The sequence below is a fragment of the Nansenia antarctica genome, assembly GCF_963989245.1.
Source record: "Nansenia antarctica genome assembly, chromosome: 3".
Lineage (NCBI taxonomy): Eukaryota > Metazoa > Chordata > Actinopteri > Argentiniformes > Microstomatidae > Nansenia > Nansenia antarctica.
In genome coordinates this window covers 41,623,956-41,643,975 of record NC_137688.1, presented here as the reverse complement: position 1 = coordinate 41,643,975, position 20,020 = coordinate 41,623,956, and the positions used below count along the sequence as shown (strand labels likewise).

The following is a 20,020-nucleotide window of genomic DNA, read 5'->3' as shown; positions in this document are numbered from 1 at the left end:
TACTTTGTTTTGTAATAAAAATAAATTTGCTAAAATATATAATCTCCCCAGGGAGAGTGTTTTATAGTAGTCTTCATAAAATATGTTAAGGTGCATTTGTTATTTGTTGCATTTGCCAGTGGAACTTACTTCTGAACTTATTGATCTGTTCCAGTAGCAGGTGGGATACATTTTTCTACCTCAGACCTCTCCTTTAGTGATATTCAACCCACCCACCATCTCTCTCTGTGTGTGTGTGTGTGTGTGTGTGTGTGTGTGTGTGTGTGTGTGTGTGTGTGTGTGTGTGTGTGTCTGTCTGTGTCTGTGTCTGTCTGTGTCTGTGTCTGTGTGTGTGGACTAAGCAGTCTAGATGTGTTCTCCCCCTGTGACTAATCTCTATCTGAATTTATGTTTTGTGTAATTATTATTAGATTTTTAGATTTGATTATAAATGGCATATTGAGTATTCTCATCCATTACTCTAACCGCACTACCATCCTTTGGCAGGATTTAAGAGCTAAGGAGGAGGAGGAGGATGAGGAGGAGGAAGAAGAGGAGGAGGAGGAAGAGGAAGAAGAGGAGGATGAGAAGCCAGAGAAAACAGATGGACAACTGTTCCAGGGTCAAGATCATTCAACAGGAAAACCTCTTGAGGTATAGCAAACACCTTGCAATGCTTTCAGTTAAATACTATTGCTCCATCCACAAAGTGTCTATTTTAAATTTCTCTTGAACTGAATTTGTTCTATCTAGAAACCAGAAGAGGTGAAAGAAGAGACCCTGCCAGATGGAGCACAGAAAGGTGAATTTTACATTTTTAATTGACACTATGTTTTACAGTCTCTGGCGAATGTGGCAGATTACTGAGTTCTAATTACGTGCGTATTGGTCTTTTATTGCCAGTTGCTGAAGATTCAGGTGTATCAGCCGCTCACACAGAGGATGAGACTGATTCCACACGCTCACAGCCGCATAATGGAACCACAGAGGACAAACCAAAGAGCCAGCTGGGGCCTAACAGAAAGGTTATTGATGTTTTTACAGTATAGATAATTACTCAAGGTCTAGGGTGACACTATTATTTTTTATTAATTTATTAATTATTTGAACCCAGACGATTGATTGAGTACGACCCTACTGTCTTCTCTCTCTCCCCCTACTCTCCTTAGCTTTCCCTGTTCAAACGACTGTCCTCTAGCAAAGCCAAGCAGCCTGAGGAGAAAGCAGAAGTCTCAGAAGAGGGCCTCTGTGGGGGAGAACCACCTGCAGAGGGTCCCTCTGGAGCTCCGGAGAGCAGAGACCCAGAGACAAACACTATCGGCGCCCAGCTGAGAGCCCCAGGCCCTGGCACCAGGGGTGCCCACTCTGCAACCTGCGTTGTACTGTGACTGACTGAACCACTCACTTGGGGCCTGTGAATGACTGGACTAATTTCATCAACCAACTAAGTTCCTTGTGCCTTGAGTTGAAGAAGGCTGCACCATTACAAACAGCTACTACACTTCAACCACTATATTTTCACCAAGTGACCTAATTTATTGAGATTTGGTTCTCTCTTGTGAAACATGTATTATCAATATGTAATATACATGTATTTACTATTTCTCTTGCACAAAAATGTCTAACCATAGCGTGTCGTGTGTATGTTTGTTTTTGGTATTGTTTGAGGACTTTGATCTTTGTTAGAACTGCACATTTTATACAGTGTAATTGATAGTTTCAACGTGTGTTTTAAACTGTGTGAATGTAAATACATTATTTATTGCAGACTAGAATATCCTTAAAGCACACTTGCACTTTAAATATAATCTTTATGTGTGTCTTTCAGGGAAATATGACTTGTGTTGGTATATGGATTTTGTAATTCATCATCATAAACTGGTTTAATTGGGTTGTTGTTTGAAAATCATTCATCTCATTTGGATTTAATGTGATGCTTTTAAAGTGGCAATCTGGGATTCAAACAACAACAATACACGGTCCACACTGGAAATTAATCAAAAGAGTAGGCTACAAAAGCCTACACAACATATCAATAATTTCTACAACAAAATACATTCAAGGAGTTATTACAATAATAACAAATGTGTTATCATGTGTGAGAAATAAACATTTCTAAAAGAAAAGTACCATTTTGTATTCTGTTAAGTGATAATTATCATTCCCATTTATTCACCATCTGTGGGCAAATTGTTCTAGGGCTATTATTGTCATGAGGTTGAAATGTAGTAAGTAATCTAACCCGCCAGTTAAGAGGATGTATTGCAATTTGCAAACATAACAGCCTACTGGTATAGTCAATTCTACTAGCCTTTTAAACATAACACCAATGCATCCCATATGTGTACCACCCAAATGTAGGCCTAAATACATCTCGGTGGAAGGGGCGCTGACCACATGATGCGGGAACATCTGAATTCTTATGACCACGATTCCTTTTATCTTCGCTTCCTCTCCTTGTTTGTGACCTTTTGATGAGGACGGAGGGAGAGGACAAAATGAAATATTTCATAGACAGAGCTATGGATGGATGACATAAAAATGATCCATGACATCCAAATGATAGCTTTACGATGTTCTGAAGCTATACAGTGTTGAAGCAATGCCTATAGGCCTATATCAATAATTTTACAATTCAAATATTGATTTACCAATCCAAGACTGCCTCTTTAAAGCAACGTTGTGTAAAGCCATAGTGATATCATCGTTTTATATGTGGTTGTGTGACAGCGATGGCAGGCAAGCTCACATTTTTATTTTATTTTATCAAAGCTGTACTGTGGTACCCTCTGACTGTCCTCGAACAAAAAAGAAGCAACGATTCTCCTTCACACTAGGTGGCGGTATTCATAGAATGTCAACAATGGTTGGGCTGTTACTCGCCTTTCTTTCACTCGTTGACCACCTGTGTGACAGATAACAGGAAATCAGACATTTGTACTACAAGACAAGACTACAAGCCTATTAAACCGACTCTCGTTGAGAAAACATCGATTTTTACCACTTCAAAGAAGGAAAGAATGGAGGAATATCATACGGGTGACGAGGTAGAGAGTTAATAATATTTGAGAAAACATTAAATAGGCTCTTCTTGAGTACTGAATCAACAAGCTAGCTAGCCACACAGGGTTGTGTAGCTAGGTGCGAGTTGAAGCAAAAGAAAGCGAGTTAAAGCTCTAAGCTCTACTCGGAGAGAAAGTACATGTATACTTAAATCAAAGGCCGGATTTCCCTCTGGTTAAACGAAGCTCTGTTTCATAGCGTAATGTTGAAATTGCAAAGCGGCTCAGTTAAAGCTGCTATTCAGCCAGAGTTGTGTCTGCTGATGATCATCGGTGGGGTGTGAAGCTTCACTGAAGGGAACCAACACATGACATCACCATGCTGTACTTTACCTTTTGTTTTCTTTTTAGGGGTCCTTTAATCCTGATAAAGCGAGTGATTCAGTGAAAGAGGTAAATGTATTGTCTGATCATACTAGCCTAATATTTAGGAAGTGGCTTGTTTTGTACCTAATGTGCAGAATGCCTTGATACTGTGATTTGTTCCCTGGGGCATATAGCTAAGCGGATGATACACAACCCAAGTTTACACGTGACTCTGATACAGCACAACAACACTGTTCTCAAGTTGTGTGTGTGTGTGTGTGTGTGTGTGTGTGTGTGTGTGTGTGTGTGTGTGTGTGTGTTCATCTTCCAGTGCATTGAGAGTATCATAGGAGGAGTTGACTACAATGTGAACCTAGTGAACAAGTGGACAGCCAGTATCGTGGAACTCTCCCTCACCCAGCTAGTCAAACAGGGGAAACTATTCAAGTACATTGGTATGTCGGTATTGTTGTCAAGAAACACAATTTGTATGGACCTGCTTTTAAATGTTATTGTAGATACAGAACACTGCACCCTGCGTAGTTTTCTGTCTGCCACATCAATTCTCTGTTAAAATGTTTGTTGTTTGTCAGGCATTAGTCATTTCGTTAATGCTTTTACAATAGTCTGACCACTTTCTGTTTGTCTCCGCACAGTCACCTGTGCTGTGATGCAGAAGAGTGGTGCAGGCCTCCACACAGCCAACTCCTGCTACTGGGACACAACCGCTGACGGTAAGATTTACCATTGTGCGCTCAGCAACAGTGTATCTCGTACACACTGTATGTTGCTTGCCATAATCGATCTTGAAGACCCTCTGATGACATTGTTTATTTCACATACAAGTCAAGGCAATGTATGCTTCAAGGATGTTCATACATATGACATGGCGGCATTGTTTGTGTCACACAGGGTGCTGCACAGTGAAATGGGAGAATCGCACCATGTACTGTGTGGTCAGCGTGTTTGCAGTGGCTTTAGCGCCCTAGACAAAGACCAGCAGAATGGATACTTCTTAGCCCATGACGGAGAGGGTGCAACGCTGCCTGCTTCCTGCAGGGGGCATCCAAGGCCTCCATGGGCTGATTGTAAGACAAATCTGAGGAGCTTTGAGATGGTTGTGGCAAAAGTGGCCATGCATTGAACTGGCTGAAAAGTTGAAAGGTTTAAGGACTGTGTTGATTTTCATCCATTGACATCTCTGTGTTAAGACTATGCTTGGCTGATGACTTATGCTACAATTATTATTATTATTATAATGATTATAATTATTGTTATTATTATTATTATTATTATTATTATTATTATTATGTCTGGCTTTATTATTTGATACAGGGTGAGGCAATGGCATGTGTTCATGTATACTATTTTGAATCACTGTTTAGTCAGATAAAGCACTGTGTCTATATAAACACTTGATATGATAAACAACAACAACTGGCAATTGGGTGTGTTTGTGTGAGAACAAAGTTGTATATGTTTAAAGCTGGGAGAATGTTTGTGCCCAATGTCATTGATGTTGATGCCATAACTAAATTACATTATGGGATGTTTTTTATGGCGTTTCAGTCGTTTATTTTATTTATATTATTGCATCACAGACCACAATTTACAGGGTTATTAATGTTCAGAACCACTGTAGTTCAGAGATATTACACAACTTAACCTGTTTGCATAAGTTCTGAGTTCACTTCGAGCCCAGTAGAGGCTGCAGCTGTGGCCATTATAATTATATTGCACGCAAATTTCTGCAAAACCTCAACATTTTATACAAATTTGTGATTAAAGCATGTGAAAAAGGAAGGGTGGTGTTGAAACCACCAGAGTTTCCATGCCAGTTGTATTACAGAAGGGGAACAATTGGTAGGCTGTTTCTCCACATATTTGTGCAAGAAAACAATTGTGACATTCGACCATGAGGCGTACTAGACAAGATTATCATGAGTAGGTGTCAGATTACTAGATTCTTTTCCCTGGATAAGATACAAGAACACTTGTGACAGATAAATTGTTTCCATTTGAGCAGATCATCATTTTTATTTTTTATCACACATGAAAAGCAAAACAATTTGCAGCACAGCCTCTTACACATATAACCATCATTGTCCACGGTAGGGTCAGGAATGCAACAGTATTAAATGCAAATTCTTATATTTATCGCTACAATATTTAGACATCCAGGAGAAATAGAATCATTGCTTAGCTTATCATCATACAGTATGGCCCTCATGTTTTTTCCTGGTCAGCTCACATGGTAAGGCATAGGCATAGTCATAAAACTGAGCATTTATCCACTATGGCAGGCTTCATAGTAGGAGGGGCATTGTAGACTCAGAAGTTCTCTTTGTTGAATATGAACTTAACCCCGGCCTCAGAGTGGGAGATACACTGCTTCGATAAGGCTTTCCCCAGCTGGGTGGGGCCACACAGGAACACGCCCACTTTAGTCCTGGGTGTACAGGCACACATACACATAACGGTAACATTATCTTAACAAAAATACTCCACAATATACTCCAGTTGTGAACTATACAAGTAGTTATTTACACATTTTACAATTTGTAATAATTATAACCCAATTAAATTTGAACATGACACTAAGTCAGACATTCAATGATTACATGACACATTACCAATACTGTGTAGAAAAAAGCTACAAAGCTACAAAGCTACACCCACCCACCATCTCTCTCTGTGTGTGTGTGTGTGTGTGTGTGTGTGTGTGTGTGTGTGTGTGTGTGTGTGTGTGTGTCTGTCTGTGTCTGTGTCTGTCTGTGTCTGTGTCTGTGTGTGTGGACTAAGCAGTCTAGATGTGTTCTCCCCCTGTGACTAATCTCTATCTGAATTTATGTTTTGTGTAATTATTATTAGATTTTTAGATTTGATTATAAATGGCATATTGAGTATTCTCATCCATTACTCTAACCGCACTACCATCCTTTGGCAGGATTTAAGAGCTAAGGAGGAGGAGGAGGATGAGGAGGAGGAAGAAGAGGAGGAGGAGGAAGAGGAAGAAGAGGAGGATGAGAAGCCAGAGAAAACAGATGGACAACTGTTCCAGGGTCAAGATCATTCAACAGGAAAACCTCTTGAGGTATAGCAAACACCTTGCAATGCTTTCAGTTAAATACTATTGCTCCATCCACAAAGTGTCTATTTTAAATTTCTCTTGAACTGAATTTGTTCTATCTAGAAACCAGAAGAGGTGAAAGAAGAGACCCTGCCAGATGGAGCACAGAAAGGTGAATTTTACATTTTTAATTGACACTATGTTTTACAGTCTCTGGCGAATGTGGCAGATTACTGAGTTCTAATTACGTGCGTATTGGTCTTTTATTGCCAGTTGCTGAAGATTCAGGTGTATCAGCCGCTCACACAGAGGATGAGACTGATTCCACACGCTCACAGCCGCATAATGGAACCACAGAGGACAAACCAAAGAGCCAGCTGGGGCCTAACAGAAAGGTTATTGATGTTTTTACAGTATAGATAATTACTCAAGGTCTAGGGTGACACTATTATTTTTTATTAATTTATTAATTATTTGAACCCAGACGATTGATTGAGTACGACCCTACTGTCTTCTCTCTCTCCCCCTACTCTCCTTAGCTTTCCCTGTTCAAACGACTGTCCTCTAGCAAAGCCAAGCAGCCTGAGGAGAAAGCAGAAGTCTCAGAAGAGGGCCTCTGTGGGGGAGAACCACCTGCAGAGGGTCCCTCTGGAGCTCCGGAGAGCAGAGACCCAGAGACAAACACTATCGGCGCCCAGCTGAGAGCCCCAGGCCCTGGCACCAGGGGTGCCCACTCTGCAACCTGCGTTGTACTGTGACTGACTGAACCACTCACTTGGGGCCTGTGAATGACTGGACTAATTTCATCAACCAACTAAGTTCCTTGTGCCTTGAGTTGAAGAAGGCTGCACCATTACAAACAGCTACTACACTTCAACCACTATATTTTCACCAAGTGACCTAATTTATTGAGATTTGGTTCTCTCTTGTGAAACATGTATTATCAATATGTAATATACATGTATTTACTATTTCTCTTGCACAAAAATGTCTAACCATAGCGTGTCGTGTGTATGTTTGTTTTTGGTATTGTTTGAGGACTTTGATCTTTGTTAGAACTGCACATTTTATACAGTGTAATTGATAGTTTCAACGTGTGTTTTAAACTGTGTGAATGTAAATACATTATTTATTGCAGACTAGAATATCCTTAAAGCACACTTGCACTTTAAATATAATCTTTATGTGTGTCTTTCAGGGAAATATGACTTGTGTTGGTATATGGATTTTGTAATTCATCATCATAAACTGGTTTAATTGGGTTGTTGTTTGAAAATCATTCATCTCATTTGGATTTAATGTGATGCTTTTAAAGTGGCAATCTGGGATTCAAACAACAACAATACACGGTCCACACTGGAAATTAATCAAAAGAGTAGGCTACAAAAGCCTACACAACATATCAATAATTTCTACAACAAAATACATTCAAGGAGTTATTACAATAATAACAAATGTGTTATCATGTGTGAGAAATAAACATTTCTAAAAGAAAAGTACCATTTTGTATTCTGTTAAGTGATAATTATCATTCCCATTTATTCACCATCTGTGGGCAAATTGTTCTAGGGCTATTATTGTCATGAGGTTGAAATGTAGTAAGTAATCTAACCCGCCAGTTAAGAGGATGTATTGCAATTTGCAAACATAACAGCCTACTGGTATAGTCAATTCTACTAGCCTTTTAAACATAACACCAATGCATCCCATATGTGTACCACCCAAATGTAGGCCTAAATACATCTCGGTGGAAGGGGCGCTGACCACATGATGCGGGAACATCTGAATTCTTATGACCACGATTCCTTTTATCTTCGCTTCCTCTCCTTGTTTGTGACCTTTTGATGAGGACGGAGGGAGAGGACAAAATGAAATATTTCATAGACAGAGCTATGGATGGATGACATAAAAATGATCCATGACATCCAAATGATAGCTTTACGATGTTCTGAAGCTATACAGTGTTGAAGCAATGCCTATAGGCCTATATCAATAATTTTACAATTCAAATATTGATTTACCAATCCAAGACTGCCTCTTTAAAGCAACGTTGTGTAAAGCCATAGTGATATCATCGTTTTATATGTGGTTGTGTGACAGCGATGGCAGGCAAGCTCACATTTTTATTTTATTTTATCAAAGCTGTACTGTGGTACCCTCTGACTGTCCTCGAACAAAAAAGAAGCAACGATTCTCCTTCACACTAGGTGGCGGTATTCATAGAATGTCAACAATGGTTGGGCTGTTACTCGCCTTTCTTTCACTCGTTGACCACCTGTGTGACAGATAACAGGAAATCAGACATTTGTACTACAAGACAAGACTACAAGCCTATTAAACCGACTCTCGTTGAGAAAACATCGATTTTTACCACTTCAAAGAAGGAAAGAATGGAGGAATATCATACGGGTGACGAGGTAGAGAGTTAATAATATTTGAGAAAACATTAAATAGGCTCTTCTTGAGTACTGAATCAACAAGCTAGCTAGCCACACAGGGTTGTGTAGCTAGGTGCGAGTTGAAGCAAAAGAAAGCGAGTTAAAGCTCTAAGCTCTACTCGGAGAGAAAGTACATGTATACTTAAATCAAAGGCCGGATTTCCCTCTGGTTAAACGAAGCTCTGTTTCATAGCGTAATGTTGAAATTGCAAAGCGGCTCAGTTAAAGCTGCTATTCAGCCAGAGTTGTGTCTGCTGATGATCATCGGTGGGGTGTGAAGCTTCACTGAAGGGAACCAACACATGACATCACCATGCTGTACTTTACCTTTTGTTTTCTTTTTAGGGGTCCTTTAATCCTGATAAAGCGAGTGATTCAGTGAAAGAGGTAAATGTATTGTCTGATCATACTAGCCTAATATTTAGGAAGTGGCTTGTTTTGTACCTAATGTGCAGAATGCCTTGATACTGTGATTTGTTCCCTGGGGCATATAGCTAAGCGGATGATACACAACCCAAGTTTACACGTGACTCTGATACAGCACAACAACACTGTTCTCAAGTTGTGTGTGTGTGTGTGTGTGTGTGTGTGTGTGTGTGTGTGTGTGTGTGTGTGTGTGTTCATCTTCCAGTGCATTGAGAGTATCATAGGAGGAGTTGACTACAATGTGAACCTAGTGAACAAGTGGACAGCCAGTATCGTGGAACTCTCCCTCACCCAGCTAGTCAAACAGGGGAAACTATTCAAGTACATTGGTATGTCGGTATTGTTGTCAAGAAACACAATTTGTATGGACCTGCTTTTAAATGTTATTGTAGATACAGAACACTGCACCCTGCGTAGTTTTCTGTCTGCCACATCAATTCTCTGTTAAAATGTTTGTTGTTTGTCAGGCATTAGTCATTTCGTTAATGCTTTTACAATAGTCTGACCACTTTCTGTTTGTCTCCGCACAGTCACCTGTGCTGTGATGCAGAAGAGTGGTGCAGGCCTCCACACAGCCAACTCCTGCTACTGGGACACAACCGCTGACGGTAAGATTTACCATTGTGCGCTCAGCAACAGTGTATCTCGTACACACTGTATGTTGCTTGCCATAATCGATCTTGAAGACCCTCTGATGACATTGTTTATTTCACATACAAGTCAAGGCAATGTATGCTTCAAGGATGTTCATACATATGACATGGCGGCATTGTTTGTGTCACACAGGGTGCTGCACAGTGAAATGGGAGAATCGCACCATGTACTGTGTGGTCAGCGTGTTTGCAGTGGCTTTAGCGCCCTAGACAAAGACCAGCAGAATGGATACTTCTTAGCCCATGACGGAGAGGGTGCAACGCTGCCTGCTTCCTGCAGGGGGCATCCAAGGCCTCCATGGGCTGATTGTAAGACAAATCTGAGGAGCTTTGAGATGGTTGTGGCAAAAGTGGCCATGCATTGAACTGGCTGAAAAGTTGAAAGGTTTAAGGACTGTGTTGATTTTCATCCATTGACATCTCTGTGTTAAGACTATGCTTGGCTGATGACTTATGCTACAATTATTATTATTATTATAATGATTATAATTATTGTTATTATTATTATTATTATTATTATTATTATTATTATGTCTGGCTTTATTATTTGATACAGGGTGAGGCAATGGCATGTGTTCATGTATACTATTTTGAATCACTGTTTAGTCAGATAAAGCACTGTGTCTATATAAACACTTGATATGATAAACAACAACAACTGGCAATTGGGTGTGTTTGTGTGAGAACAAAGTTGTATATGTTTAAAGCTGGGAGAATGTTTGTGCCCAATGTCATTGATGTTGATGCCATAACTAAATTACATTATGGGATGTTTTTTATGGCGTTTCAGTCGTTTATTTTATTTATATTATTGCATCACAGACCACAATTTACAGGGTTATTAATGTTCAGAACCACTGTAGTTCAGAGATATTACACAACTTAACCTGTTTGCATAAGTTCTGAGTTCACTTCGAGCCCAGTAGAGGCTGCAGCTGTGGCCATTATAATTATATTGCACGCAAATTTCTGCAAAACCTCAACATTTTATACAAATTTGTGATTAAAGCATGTGAAAAAGGAAGGGTGGTGTTGAAACCACCAGAGTTTCCATGCCAGTTGTATTACAGAAGGGGAACAATTGGTAGGCTGTTTCTCCACATATTTGTGCAAGAAAACAATTGTGACATTCGACCATGAGGCGTACTAGACAAGATTATCATGAGTAGGTGTCAGATTACTAGATTCTTTTCCCTGGATAAGATACAAGAACACTTGTGACAGATAAATTGTTTCCATTTGAGCAGATCATCATTTTTATTTTTTATCACACATGAAAAGCAAAACAATTTGCAGCACAGCCTCTTACACATATAACCATCATTGTCCACGGTAGGGTCAGGAATGCAACAGTATTAAATGCAAATTCTTATATTTATCGCTACAATATTTAGACATCCAGGAGAAATAGAATCATTGCTTAGCTTATCATCATACAGTATGGCCCTCATGTTTTTTCCTGGTCAGCTCACATGGTAAGGCATAGGCATAGTCATAAAACTGAGCATTTATCCACTATGGCAGGCTTCATAGTAGGAGGGGCATTGTAGACTCAGAAGTTCTCTTTGTTGAATATGAACTTAACCCCGGCCTCAGAGTGGGAGATACACTGCTTCGATAAGGCTTTCCCCAGCTGGGTGGGGCCACACAGGAACACGCCCACTTTAGTCCTGGGTGTACAGGCACACATACACATAACGGTAACATTATCTTAACAAAAATACTCCACAATATACTCCAGTTGTGAACTATACAAGTAGTTATTTACACATTTTACAATTTGTAATAATTATAACCCAATTAAATTTGAACATGACACTAAGTCAGACATTCAATGATTACATGACACATTACCAATACTGTGTAGAAAAAAGCTACATTGCACTTACCCTGGATGCTTTGCACCAATAGTAGTGAACTCGTTGTCCCAGTTGGGTTTCCCATACAGAGTCTTCTGTTTAAGACCTGTGATAGGGTCGTTCTCTGCCTCATGGTGAACCCTAAAGTGAGCAGCCTTTGAAAAAAATAGATTTTATGAAAAATCTGGATTGATCAACCATTGCAGCGTTTCTGACATGATCCTCTATGCCTACATAATTGAAAACAACCTACCACCAAACCTAGATCACAGTCTATTAGCACTGTGTATATCTGTATGCATGTGTATTGCTGCACGATGGCTTTGGATTGGGAAAACGTCCTTCAGAAATTGAATTGGTCATCATGCTATGATTATCGTTATTGTTCGTCTTCCAATAGCAGACCTTGGTCAAATACATAATCTTAAATACTTTCAAATACTCTAGCTGCACTTGATTTCATTTGGCTGGTACAATGGGATGGTCCCAAAAGTGCACACCAAACTGTATCAAACACACCTCAGATACGTTCAAGTACTTGACGCACAAATAAGTAGGGAAAGTAGTGAACACATATAACACTGTAAAGATAAACTCCATGCAACACTGCAAAAATCACTGGGTTTAATAATCATTGATGATTCAGTGTAAATGGTACTTGACATGTATTTTACCAAGCCAGGTCTTACCGCGTGGGTGTGTGTGTGCGTGTGCGTGTGCGTGCGCGTGTGTGTGCGTTCGCGTGTGTGTGTTTCACCTCAGTCTTCTTCCAGCGGGTCAGGTAAATGTTGTAGCTGAGGAAGTCAGCCTTGTCCTTCTCCACCATCTGGCCCTCCACAGACTGCAGCAGGTCAGCAAACCACTCAAAGGCCTGCGTTTCGGGGCACAGCCAGTAAAAGTAGATCTGGGAGGATGACATCAAGAAGGTCAAAGGTCACCTCAGGGTTGTGTTCCAAGAAAGGATCTTTACTCTTCTCCCCGAATTATACACCCATTCACTCCCTCTCATGGATTTAAAAGCATTGGACTGGTATAAAAGGTATGGTAGAAACTCTAGTTCATGCTTACACAAATCCAATGCTTTAAAATAACATAGGGGAAGTGATCTCTTAGAGACACAATTTGTAAGTGTCTTACAAAATATTTGTTCTTTTTTAATTATCGTCCAAAGTAGTTCAGTCTGATGCATAGTTGAATATTAGAATAAGTAATAAGAATGTGTACTCTGTTGAGTGAGATGCTAACTAATAGAAACTTCACACATCTTCTATACCACATTGTAGTTTTTTCTCTTGGGGAACTTCGATGGAGAAATTCATGATGAAATGAAATGGGGAAGTATAGTGTACATGTGTGACTTTCATTATTCTATTTTTGCATACTTTTTGCATATAATACACCGTACATCATCCCAGAGTTTTTCAGTTTGGTCAAGAAATATCCTTTCCTAACTTTAAACAATCAATCCCAAACAGACCACCTCTCACCTTTTTGGTGAACACCTTTTGGTCTCCCTGGATGTGTTTGTACCACACTGACTTAAGGATAGAGGCGAAAGGGGTGACTCCGATGCCAGCACCAACAAGCATCACCACCTCGTAACGGAAAACATCCTCACTGGCTGTTCCAAAAGGACCATCTATCCCCACTCTGCACATAGGAGGAGAGAATTCAAGTATTAGTCCTATGCAGAAACAACCCTAGCCCTTTCACCCTTTACACATAGATCGGAAAGGATTCAATAGGTCCATTACTACAATATAAGCAAGATAGCGAATATCATCAACCTAGCCAATCATAGTGCAAGATGGAAGTACAGTACTGACTTCTTGCTTATACTTGTCCAATGCCTTCAGGTCAAAACAAATATCAAGGGTGAAGGGGCTATGGTTGTTTCTGGACATCTATAATAATTGTATCTATAATCTACTTAATATAATGTTAAATGTAGTATAATCTAGTGTAGGATGGGATGTAAATGGGAGTAAACTTAAATTCTTTTTAAAAGGAGCAATTTTGCAATTAGAGCTCTCTATTGAAATCTTTACTCCTGAAAAACCACATAATGTCCTTTTTCATGTTACTTCCTCAAGTCGTTATTTCACAGTACAGTGCAACAGGAACCGTTTGGCCTTCCACATCCACTTTTTTTTTATTTTAATGATAGCCCTCATGTTGCCATGGTAACGATATGCCTGAAGAAGGTCTATGACCGAAAGCTTGCAATAAACTACTATTTCTGCATAGATTTGAGTGTGCAGATGCTTTTTTGCATGCCATGGTAACAGTAGAAATAATGTACCAGTAATGTACAGTCATTTCTATAAAACTATATATAGATAAGTGTGTGTACTGCAGTTGACAGGGGAGGCATTTGGCTCTCTAACAACAGGACCATCGTACTTGGGTAGTTTCCAGGCTTCCTGGGTTTCCTTGTCTCCCCCACAGGCCTTGTACAGCCCCTCGGTCCAGTCGCCCACGATGCGGATGTGCACACTGAAGTGGTCTTCCTCTGGGGCAGAGGTGAGGGTGAAGGGGTGCCACTCCAGCTGAGAGACGCAGGGACACTGAATGGAGACGTACTGGCCCACCTCCATCTTAAAGCCTTTCTTCTTCATCTGTAGCTCCAGGGTCTTGGAGGGGTGCATCACCACCTGCAGCAGAGAGGGGGACAGACCTGGATATATCAGCTCAAATATTTGAAAACGGATAAGGGTTAGTTCAGCATGCAGGTTTTGTGCACAGTGCACTTTGGGGACTGTTCCATTGGTTCTATAGTATTTGGATGTCTTTGACAGATAGTTGAACCAGGTATGGCAGGGAAACATCAAGGGATTTATATAGTAGTTGCTCACAACTAAAAACAATGGTGCATTGGAATGCAAACAGATGGTGTACTGAGGACACAGACCTTGGTGATAACAACTTGCTGTTGGGAACGATAGAACCGAACCAGTCTCTCACACAGATACAGGAACATAGGGCCCACCACCCACTTCCAGGTCTGAAATAGAAACCATAGAGAAAATGTACTTTGCACACAAATTAATCTGAATACAAATCCAAACCTCCTGAGGCTCATCTTCTCCTCTATTAGGGACTCCAGCAAACTGCTTGCAAATAAAAGATGCAGGACAAAGGTCTTTATTGAACCAAAACGTTGAACCAAAACGTTCAAGCAGAGATAGTGTAAGTGCAGGAGTCCCTATACTTTTCTCCAAAATAAATAATCAACACACTGAATTCATGTTTTTTTTAAAAATGCTCAAGACACACAGGTGTGGCTCACCATAGGGGGGTTCCCAGCGAACTCTGGCACAGGGCAGTAGGTCCCATTCTCCCCCCAGGTCTCAAACTGGTCACGGCACTCCAGCGGCTTGTGCTCCTTTAGGCTAGTGGCTGTCTGTCCTCGTACAATACGCCTGTGGCCAACACAACAGTCATTCACTACTGTCACCCATGTCCTGCTCAGTAGGGCCATCCATGGGACAGAGGGCATTCTACTAATTCTATGATCATTCTATAATTCTGTGTGCCGCTCAAACTCTCAGGTAAATCTTGCGTTGGTACCTGGAAGATGTGTGCACAGATTAGGCCTAGAGTGAGCACATGTGGGGCATACACCCAATACTCCTCAAAAAGATTTAGAAATCGAATCCTGTGTCTGAATGAGACTCACCCGAACCCATGGAAGACCAGGCCGATGAAGAAGATGACAAAGAGATGATGGGTGTACCAGAACACTTCAAAATACGACCTCCTTATGATCTCCATTGATGATGTAATGATCAAGATGAGGGCCAGGGTGATAGTGACGCCTGTTAACCCCGCGATGGTGGTAAACATCACGATGGTCGGACTCTGTCTCCAAGAAAAAGAGGATTAGTTGCTTTGGCCTTAAAGGGCTGTTCCACTTGTTGTATAGTATACATTATAATATAACAATCTGAATTAAATCTGAATCCCAAATGAATAATTTAGAGTTTAGGCGTACAGCTTGATCTCTGGATCTATAGACCAATAATAAGAGCCTTGACTCATCTCAACATTAGACCTCAGTAGAGGACAAAACTAATAACCAAGCAATATATTAGCTGAAACTAAAGATTTGGACAATTGTGAACAAAAAGTATTGCCATTTAATGCCTGATTATGGACTATGGACAGCATGGTGTTGAAACTGAAAGCTATACAGCATGTACTCTCTTCCTTTTTTTGACAAATAGATTCCTCCTTCTGGCAGAAGATGAGTAATGGACCATACAGTAGTATCATCTGGGTGAGGGGATTCCCCAGTGATGTCAACATACTGTACTGTCATTGGTGACATTACTTAATTCAGTACCAATGCCCATTTTTACCATACCATTCCATTTCCTTTTAGAGTATTAGTAGCTGTGCAGGCTGGTATTGACAGAACAGACAGAATTTGATATTTTAATAATTTAATAATTGCTTGAAACAATTTGTTGGAAATGTGAAAATATACAACACTGTGAGTGTTTGAATTCAATGGAATGCTTCTGATCTTAGATTTGAATGACTAATGGAAGAGACATTTTAGTAGAGTCATTGTCTAAATAGCATTACGGCCATAAATATGTCTCTGTAGCTACTGTACATGTGCATAGATGACTCACAGTCTGGTCACTCCTGATGACATTCAGGAAGGAAGCATTGTCCCCGTTCCCAATCTGTGACAACACGAAGGGCAGGGATCTGGTGTCGTTGATCAACTGGGCATCCATGAAGTACTCAAAGTTAAACAAGTGGGCAACGATGTGCACCGCTATGGAAAACAAATGACGTGATTTAATGGCATAGTCAAATATTGTTCCAACATCTGCAGCAAACAGCTGAGGGATGAGGCTAGAGAAATGTAACCACTTTCACATTCATAGAAGGAGCTATGGATGCAAGGACTCACCATCCATGAGATCAAAACCATACTTTTACCCATGTTTTGAAGCTAATAATAGTAAGAATAATCTTGGAACCCAGAAGTGAGACTAAACTTTAAAAGAGTATAATTAAGAATCTGAGTATTCTTGGGATGAGAAAATGGTACCTGTGTGAAATGCTATCATGTAAGCCACCAGCTTGTGAAAAGTGATGTTTCTGTCCAGTTGTCGAGCAGCTGAGCGACTGCAATACTGAAAGGTGAAAACAGAGAAGCAATGCTGTTATAGTCACGATAAAATACATGTATTCATTGTTGTACTCCTGTAAGATACTGTATGCTTTTGCATGGGAAAGAAACATAATTACGTCCAAAAACGTATCTAAATATATCAACATATAGGGTGGTTTCCTAGACTTAGATTAGGCCTGGTCCTGGAGTAAATAGCATGTTCAATAGTGAATGAGAACACTATGGGGCACGTAGGGGGGTACTAGAGGGTAGTGGCCAGTTTGGGATTAGGGGTATGTGTCACCTGTATGGTGCCACGTAGAAAGGAAAGTAGGTTCCGGCAGACTGGCAGCAGAATCAGCATACAGTTAAAGTTGAGACAGGCAGCAGGAGCCCTGGCCCAGGAGAGGGCTTGCTGGTCAACAGAGAGAGAGGGGTCACGGTCAGAGAGAGAACGCTACAGATGTTCTCCAAACAGCAATGAGAAATGTACTGAGACATTGGAATCAAGCGAAATTGTTATTTAAGATGACTAACAAAGGTATTGTTTTGGCAATTAAACATTTCAATAACATAATTGAAAGGACATTTTCAATTGCTAATCTGAAAAGAAGGCTTTCCAAAGAGCAGTGTTTGCAGTATGTGGTCACTGTACAACAGGAGAGATAGAGACGGTGATGCACTTCCTCCTTCACTTTGAAACATTCTCTCAATTCAGAGAAATTTTCTTTGATAAAATATCAAAATCAATTCCCAATTTCTATGCATCTACAGAATACAACATTTTAAAATCATTTTGGGAGAGGGAGAAATGGCAATTGCCACCCAATATGTTTACAGTTATTATTGTTTTTATTTGTATTTAATGTAATGATTATATAGCCAAAACAGCCAAATGGACAAAACATGTCACAATACAATTGTATGTAAGTATGTATGTATTATTATTATTATTATTATTATTATTATTATTATTATTGTATTTCTAATACTGTGATAACCATAAACTCCACTTTGACAATAGAGTGTTTTAGGATCAGAGAGAGTTGGACACAGGGAGAGAGAAGTAAAGAGAGAAGAATGCAAGAATGCTAATTCTCTGTCAAAATTCACTCTTGGACATACAAATCTATAAAAACACAAAGTTTCCAGCGTGCAACAAAACTCAAGTTATTACCCATTAAAATAGAGTTTTGGACTAATTTTAAGCAAAAACAAAAATAGCTTCACTTCTAGTCATCAGCAACCTGAACCCCAGCCACTGGCTGTGAAGCAGGGTAATCAACCATGCACCCAGCTGTGACCGCAGAGTGAACACAGACTGTTGCTAGGGAATTCAGTTTTATTTCATTCTTTGTCACAAGAGCAGTGGATAGGTAAAACATTAAATTAAATGTGAATGTAACATTATGTTATATCTTTCTTTCTTTATTATTATACAGGAAAAAATTATAAGTAACATTACAGATGTGTTACATTTAGACTTACATTATATTATCAAAAAAAAGTTTTAGTGTTTTAGAAGAAAAAAGCATTTGCTTCATGGTCATAGGCACTTTCATCACTCTTTGGGTTTCAGTTGTTGCAAAGTCGGTGTACAGTATGTGTCATAACATTGAAATTCACTTGATTTCGGGCATCTATTTAAAAAATATATTTTAAAAAATATTTCTGTGTTGACACAAACTTACCCCAAGGAGGACCCTTGTGTAGAACCATTTCTCAGTAAGGAATGCCAGGTAGAATTGGACAAACAGGAATGCGTTGATTCCCAGCCATACCAGCTAAAAAAAAACACAGAATTAATCTGGTTAGAACTGTAGCACATAACATATCAAACAGAAATGAGTAAATCATACTCCACTGTAGCAGTATTTGACAGACTCACAATTACAAAGATAGACACCCCTTCGTTGGCAGCAAAGTTCCCCATGGTGAGAAAATGATTGATAGCCTATGTGTGTGACAGAGGGAGTGTGTGTTAGAGAAAGAGACTGAGTGAGTAAGTGAAACATACAGTGAGGGGCTGAGTTTATAGTCCTCCAGGCCCCAAGCAAGGAAGTGTCTCAAGCTCAGGTTTGACTCCACCACAAGTCCTGTGAAAGTGAAGGAGTAGTATCTCACTACTCCTTGATATATCAAAAGAGTGTAGCAAAAGTGAGAGCAATATTGGATTCCTCTATACCAATGATGTGCCTTTTTGGTGCTATGTGGAACCCTCTGATATTCCACATGGCAACAAAAAGGGTTCTCCATTACGGACAAGCCGAACAACCCTTTTGGTTCTAAGAAGTACTTTTTCTTCTTCGAAGAATGAGTTGGTCTCAATCTAGTTAGAAAAAACTTTAAAGATTCTTATCATGTTTAATTTTTGATCAATTGTCTTTGTCAGTCACATGTTCAGAACGAACAAGATGTATATCATCTGAAGTACAGTGACCATCACTTTCAAAAGCAAGTAATAGTTACTGTCTTTAGTTTCTTAATGCCTTGTGGCCATGCAGATAAGCTTTGAAGGGGAAGTCCTAGATTGATGGTGACAGACCGATTTACTGTTTACTGTGTCCTGTGCAACAGAAGTTAGGGATTTCCACACAAGAAGTGAAACCACAGGTCCCAGTTTACAGTGCATGCAGATATAAGATTTACTAAAAGGAAATCAAACTGATAGATAGTACTGTAGTTGACTGTATAAATCCTATAGGTTCCTATTTTCTTAATTGAACCCCTAAAATATTTTGTATTGTCTATAGAATTGTCATTTGTTCCTGTACAATCCAACAACATTAATTACAACATGTTGATCCCATCACTGAAACAACAGTTCTTAAATTAAGAAGTTAAAAACGTTTAGAACAACAAACAACAGAACAGGATTCTGATTGGTGTGACAAAATCCTAGGATTCTGATAGAAGTGACACACAAACTATTATATGATTTATAGATTCCAAATAGGAAAGATATTCCAATAGGATTCCTGATAGATGTGACAAAATCCTATAGGATAGTGTTCGACAGTGATTGTAGCATTATTTCATTAATTATCTGTTCTGCTTTTATCTGGCAAGTCAAATTGTGTTTGATATAACACAAAA

At 39.6% G+C, this 20,020-nt stretch overlaps 3 protein-coding genes and 2 long non-coding RNA genes across 5 annotated transcripts; 4 read left to right on the top strand and 1 right to left on the bottom strand.

The window, feature by feature from the left end:
* Nucleotides 1–563: 563 nt before the first annotated feature.
* Nucleotides 564–1,002, top strand: LOC308152579. The gene is made up of 3 exons (XR_013937337.1): nucleotides 564–633; nucleotides 733–781; nucleotides 883–1,002. It is a non-coding gene; the product is annotated as an uncharacterized lncRNA (long non-coding RNA).
* Nucleotides 1,003–2,896: 1,894 nt separating this feature from the next.
* LOC308152749 (dynein light chain Tctex-type 3-like) lies at nucleotides 2,897–4,886 on the top strand. Its single transcript, XM_080525810.1, has 5 exons — nucleotides 2,897–3,026; nucleotides 3,393–3,434; nucleotides 3,679–3,802; nucleotides 4,004–4,081; nucleotides 4,260–4,886. Exons 1-5 carry the CDS (start codon nucleotides 3,000–3,002, stop codon nucleotides 4,334–4,336), a joined length of 348 nt encoding a protein of 115 aa, XP_080381936.1. The 5' UTR covers nucleotides 2,897–2,999; the 3' UTR covers nucleotides 4,337–4,886.
* A 1,485-nt stretch (nucleotides 4,887–6,371) lies between these two features.
* On the top strand, nucleotides 6,372–6,810 carry LOC308153469. Its single transcript, XR_013937369.1, has 3 exons — nucleotides 6,372–6,441; nucleotides 6,541–6,589; nucleotides 6,691–6,810. It is a non-coding gene; the product is annotated as an uncharacterized lncRNA (long non-coding RNA).
* A 1,894-nt stretch (nucleotides 6,811–8,704) lies between these two features.
* On the top strand, nucleotides 8,705–10,694 carry LOC308152652 (dynein light chain Tctex-type 3-like). Its single transcript, XM_080525689.1, has 5 exons — nucleotides 8,705–8,834; nucleotides 9,201–9,242; nucleotides 9,487–9,610; nucleotides 9,812–9,889; nucleotides 10,068–10,694. Exons 1-5 carry the CDS (start codon nucleotides 8,808–8,810, stop codon nucleotides 10,142–10,144), a joined length of 348 nt encoding a protein of 115 aa, XP_080381815.1. The 5' UTR covers nucleotides 8,705–8,807; the 3' UTR covers nucleotides 10,145–10,694.
* A 778-nt stretch (nucleotides 10,695–11,472) lies between these two features.
* Nucleotides 11,473–18,857, bottom strand: cybb (cytochrome b-245, beta polypeptide (chronic granulomatous disease); the record flags this gene model as incomplete). Its single annotated transcript, XM_080525518.1, has 13 exons — nucleotides 11,473–11,604; nucleotides 11,824–11,948; nucleotides 12,551–12,697; nucleotides 13,281–13,443; nucleotides 14,197–14,447; nucleotides 14,705–14,797; nucleotides 15,083–15,215; nucleotides 15,473–15,654; nucleotides 16,434–16,582; nucleotides 16,862–16,946; nucleotides 17,229–17,339; nucleotides 18,616–18,708; nucleotides 18,813–18,857. 13 exons carry the CDS (start codon nucleotides 18,855–18,857, stop codon nucleotides 11,487–11,489), a joined length of 1,695 nt encoding a protein of 564 aa, XP_080381644.1. The 3' UTR covers nucleotides 11,473–11,486.
* Nucleotides 18,858–20,020: the final 1,163 nt, after the last annotated feature.